The sequence below is a fragment of the Octopus bimaculoides genome, chromosome 5 (genome assembly GCF_001194135.2).
Source record: "Octopus bimaculoides isolate UCB-OBI-ISO-001 chromosome 5, ASM119413v2, whole genome shotgun sequence".
Classification (NCBI taxonomy): domain Eukaryota; kingdom Metazoa; phylum Mollusca; class Cephalopoda; order Octopoda; family Octopodidae; genus Octopus; species Octopus bimaculoides.
Genome location: NC_068985.1, coordinates 20,550,144 through 20,555,366, shown reverse-complemented (window position 1 = coordinate 20,555,366; position 5,223 = coordinate 20,550,144). Strand labels below are relative to the sequence as shown.

Sequence of the window (5,223 nt, the reverse complement as noted above, 5' to 3'; positions counted from 1 at the left end):
GAGTTCCTCAACAGTAAAAATAATTTCTTTTATATTAAGAGACTTGTCAGTAGGGGTACTATACTCTTAACATTTACAAGTCTCTGGCTCACTGAAGCATAATGTAGTACTTGAACCCATTAGATTCTATCAAACCATCCAACCCATCCCAGTGTAGAACATGCATATTAGAGTATTAGAGATGATAATATGTGTGTGTGTGTGTGTGTGTGTGTGTGTTTATGAATCTGTGTTACAAGACTCCTGATGTGAAATTGTGTGTTGAAACAGATATATATACAATGAACAATGGCTAGAAGAATATTGAGTGAAGTCTAATAATCAGTTCATCTAGCAAGTGGGCCCCCATCTCAGTGAGTTATGTGCAGCTGACAGTACACAGTAATTCTGTCGAGAGGAAGGGTTTGAAATGGTGTGCACTCTCTCCTAATGACCCAACAAGCCTGCTGAGCTTTCAATTGGTAGCACTAGCACTTGTATCTGCAAGTTGTTTGGAAATGAAATATGTGTGTGAGTGTGTGTGTGTATGTGTATATATATATATGTAATCCATATATGTATATGAGTATATATATATATATATATACATGTCCTTGACCCCCCAAAAAGAAGATAAATTTTTTTTACTTCAAATTTTTATAAATTTTTACTGATATTTGATAAGATGAGATACATTGAAACTGGTAATATTTTCTTTATATAATTTTAAAAATCATTTTTATTAAATTCCCTCTTGAATTGAAATGCCTTAGACTTACTTCTGTGCTATTTCCACCTCCATTTTATATACATATGTATATATATATATATATATATAAATATATATATATACATACATACATACATATATATACATGTATGTATGTATGTATGTATGTATGTATGTATGTATGTATGTATGTGTGTATATGTGTGTTTTTCTATGACCTTGTTCATGTTTACCAATATAACTTAATGTTGTGTCTCTTAATGTCAAATTTGATTAATAGGATTCAACATGATTGATTAAACTCTTGAAGGTGTGACTCCAGCTTGACCAGTGTCTAATGGCTGAATGCAATAAATGAGAAAGTAAATAGATAGATAATATCTGACAAGGTAAAAGCTCCTGAATAAGTTAATGGTATGAAAACAAAATACAATTTGCAATAGAAATATCGCACACATGTGTGCTCACACACATATGTACTCACACATGCTTATCATAATGAAATTAAGCAGATGCATGGAGACAGCTACAGAGTTGAGCAAATTTACTTATGTACATTTCTAGTAGTGCATGCGTATTTGTGTTTGTAAGTGTTTATTTGATGTTATCCATTTGAGCATGCTTCTAACAAGGTAGTTTGAAATGTTTGGTTGACAGATCGTTGACGTCTCTCAACTAAACAACATATTTTTATCATACTTGAGCAGATAATAATACCATCTTAAATGAAGTCAAAGGAAAACCCTACAAGAGATTAACAAATGTTATTTCAGAAATTGCACCTAAATAACAATGTCAGTAATAATGAAGTCTTCATTTAACATTTGAGCCATCTTAAACTGCATTACAATGCTTACAATGTTTTTGACATATAGTATCAGAATGAGTAATATAAGGAAAAGTGATATAAATATCTATCTACTCATAAGATTAGACATAAGATTAGAACTGTGATACTAGCCTTATAAATAAGTGCAGACATGAGATTAGATGGCTCATGGAAGGATCATCCATGTTTAGTAATCTAGAAGTATAGCTGGTGAGACTAATTACTATATGATTTAATTATTTAAATTATATTGTCCTTATATTAAAACATTCAACACAAGAGAAGAATGATGACTTCTGAAAATAAGTTATTGATGTTTAAATCTCATCACTGTCAACAACAAAACTAAATATGTCCCTCTTTATGGATTTCAATTATGAAATAAGTCAGTTATATTATCTCACAGATTTTAGATATTACTTAACAGCTTTATTCTCATATTATAATCAAATCTAAATACAAGTTGCATTCAGATTCAGAACAGATGACAGTTGGATGAGGTTAAATATAAAATGCATTTAAAAACTGATGAAAGAAACTTTCATAATAATTTAAATGAAAGCAAAGGATGCAAACATAAACAGTAAGGACAAATAAAAATTAGGTTAGTCAAATATAAAGGCTCTTAGATCTTGTACATGAGATTGACTGAAACATGTACAACTGAAGTGGGGTATGTTAATTATGGTTAATTGGGTGGTCAAAGGTTTCACACACAAACCAACAAAGAAATGAAAATGATGTGACAAATGTCACTCACCTCACTTTGCGGTGTGATGAAGTCTCACTTTCAGCATCAGTTGATACTTCTCGTGAGAAGCTTCTGTAAGAATATTAGCATACAATTCAGATTTTCATACATAACAGATGAAGTAAACTGGTCACGCTCGTTCACCCGTGTATAGCTTTCTAAATTAACTACCATGAATTGCTAAGCAACCACAATAATAATATTTGATATGTTACACCTTTTATTCTTATTTATCATGAATTGCAATAATGGTAAAAAGTGGATTCCATGGAAATTTTCCAAAACTATTGCATCTATAATTGTGAAGCTCTGTACTAAAATTCATTTGCATCTTACATCTTAAATAATTTGTCAACCAACACACCTTTCCTTCCTTTAATTACTCTTCAGAATTGTAATCAAATTAATATATATCTAAACAGCATAGCAATTTTCTCAATTATTTTTTTTCACAGTTCATAGATATTAATTACAAGTCTTCTATTCTCTTTTCCTACAATCACCATATGTTAGCAGATTGAACAAAATGCTTAACACCATTTTATTCAAGCTTTTTATTGAGTTCAAATTCATCTGGGGTCAACATTGCCTTTCCTCATTAGGAGATTGATGAAATAGGTACTTGAACCAATATAATCAACTAACCCCTTCCTTCTGAAACTACTGGCCTGGTGCCAAAATTTGAAATGATTAAATCTATCTTACAAAAGATGCACTTTCTTTCAAGCTTCTTCCTTTTATCACACAGAAAACTTCAAATAAAGCTCAAAAGACTGTCTCTGATTAAGGCATTATCCTTAATTTCATGTAATACCTGTATTCTTTACTAAAATTAACCAAACTATTCACTCCAAGAATTAAAAAAATAACTAAATTGCAGCCATCTTAATCAACTGTTTCACATTTGCCATTCTGAATCAACAAATAAAAAAATAAAAACTTACATATGACAATAAAAACATTCCTAATACTTAACAATCCAAGACTTTGATCCAAGACCAACAAATACCATAAATAATCTAAATATTCTAAACATCTGACAAAATATTGAAATAAGTTCTGTTTTTCTTTTCTTTTTTATTATTAAAGATGTTATTAGAGATTAATTTAAGATTTATTGATTTGTTTTCCATTTCACATTAACATCATTTTCATTTTCATCTGGTGATATGTTAGATCAACAAATTTGTGCATATTCATTGGGTAATGTCTCAAAATACTGAAACTCAGATATTAAATTAATTTCTAAATATCTGTTTACTTTTTTTAAACATTTCAGTTTTATGTTTCCTCTCACTTGTCTAAACTCAAATTGACCCTGGAATAATGTGAACTGAAAAGATAAATTTTCAGTAAATGATCATATTGTATTTATATTTGGTTAAATCTCCACTTAAGCCTTTTTAGTTTTTTACTCCAAATATGTACTTTTCCATCTGTAATTCACTACTCTTAAGGTATTGCGTATCTCCATATGTCAGTAGGACATACAGCTGTGGTAGGATACTTTTTAACATTTCAATTACTGAAACAAGTATTCATTTTTATTTTTTATAAATATTTTAGTCAGGAGGGAAAACAGAGCTCATAATCTTTTACAGTCTTGGGCCTTGAAGACTGGTGGGAGTGGGGAGGAAGGTGTTGTAAACCAGAGACTTGCAACAGAGTAGGCTCTGCTAAAGTCACCCAAAATACCATGTGGTGGTGTTAAACCAAGTGAAAGTTAAGATTCAATTATTTTCATGTGTTAACTTGAATTATTAGTCATCTATGAATAAATGGTTAGCAAACCAAACTGCATAAATTTTTATGCTGTCATAAAATTATGAAAATATCACACCTTTTTAGTGTTTGTATAATGAACTCTTAATGTTGAAATGTGATTTTCATGCAAATGTTTGAAGTAATGAAACAGAATAAGTTTCTGAATTCAAGATTATTTCATGCTTCAATGAATTTATTAAAAATTACAAATATTTGTTATACACATATATTAACAAAGATAGAAATACTCTATTTATGGAGTTGATATATTATACACCATAGGAGTTTATCATTTTTTAAACTGAATAAAATAATGTTTTAAATTTGTGATGCCAATATGATTTTAACTATTAAATTCACAAATGATTTTCATCCACTTTTATTTGGACAGAAATTCAACAATTCTGATAAGGGGCAATTATTTATTGTAATTACTCTTCCACTTTGAATAGACAAGTTTCAACTAGCTTCACATTTAACATATATACATCATAGCTGATAACTTGAACAGAACTAATTCATCTCATTCAAATACATAAAGCAATGTTTATTATTGAATTTGAATATGCATCATGTGAACTTATTTAGTAAATAAATCCTAAATATTGCAATAAGTTTATAAATTAAAAATAAAGATCTATAATTGGAAAAATTTACAAATGTTTTCTTTATAATCAAATTATGAAGATATTCTTAAGACCATAAAGATAATATCCACGGCTTCTTCTCTGTTAAGAATCTATACTATCCTTTTCTGTTCAGTCAGTCATTACCTACTTTCCCTCTAACACATATTTATCATCTACTACTGTTCAACCTTTGTTTTTCACTTATTATATTTACCTCAACACTTTGGCATCTCTAACCACCCTTCACTCAATTTCCTGAACACTCTTATAACCTCTGTTCACCCACACTGCCTGTTCTTATGTCACAGTGAGAGGCTTTTTATTACCAAAAAGGTAATAGAGTACTCTGAACTTTCTCTAAACCTATGTTTACTCTAGCAACCATGCTTTCAGAGTAAACTACTCCACTGCTAATTAATTCACATAGGTAACAAAACTCTCTACTACCTCTTAGAATCCTCCTGGACACTCAAGAAAATCTGCATTCCTCTGCATTCTTACAATATAAATAAATATATATATATATATATATATATATATA

The 5,223-nt window shown here is 29.6% G+C and overlaps 1 protein-coding gene across 10 annotated transcripts in view; it reads right to left on the bottom strand.

Moving 5' to 3' along the window:
* LOC106875793 (uncharacterized) overlaps nt 1-5,223 on the bottom strand; it is a 605,848-nt gene that overhangs the window by 553,547 nt on the left and 47,078 nt on the right. For 9 of the 10 annotated variants that reach the window (XM_052968187.1, XM_052968184.1, XM_052968188.1 and 6 more), the window contains one exon: nt 2,299-2,361. The exons of the other annotated variant lie outside the window; for it this stretch is intronic. In XM_052968187.1, coding sequence (XP_052824147.1) covers nt 2,299-2,361 — 63 coding nt within the window. The remainder of the gene's footprint in view (nt 1-2,298; nt 2,362-5,223) is intronic. 10 annotated transcript variants of the gene reach the window in all.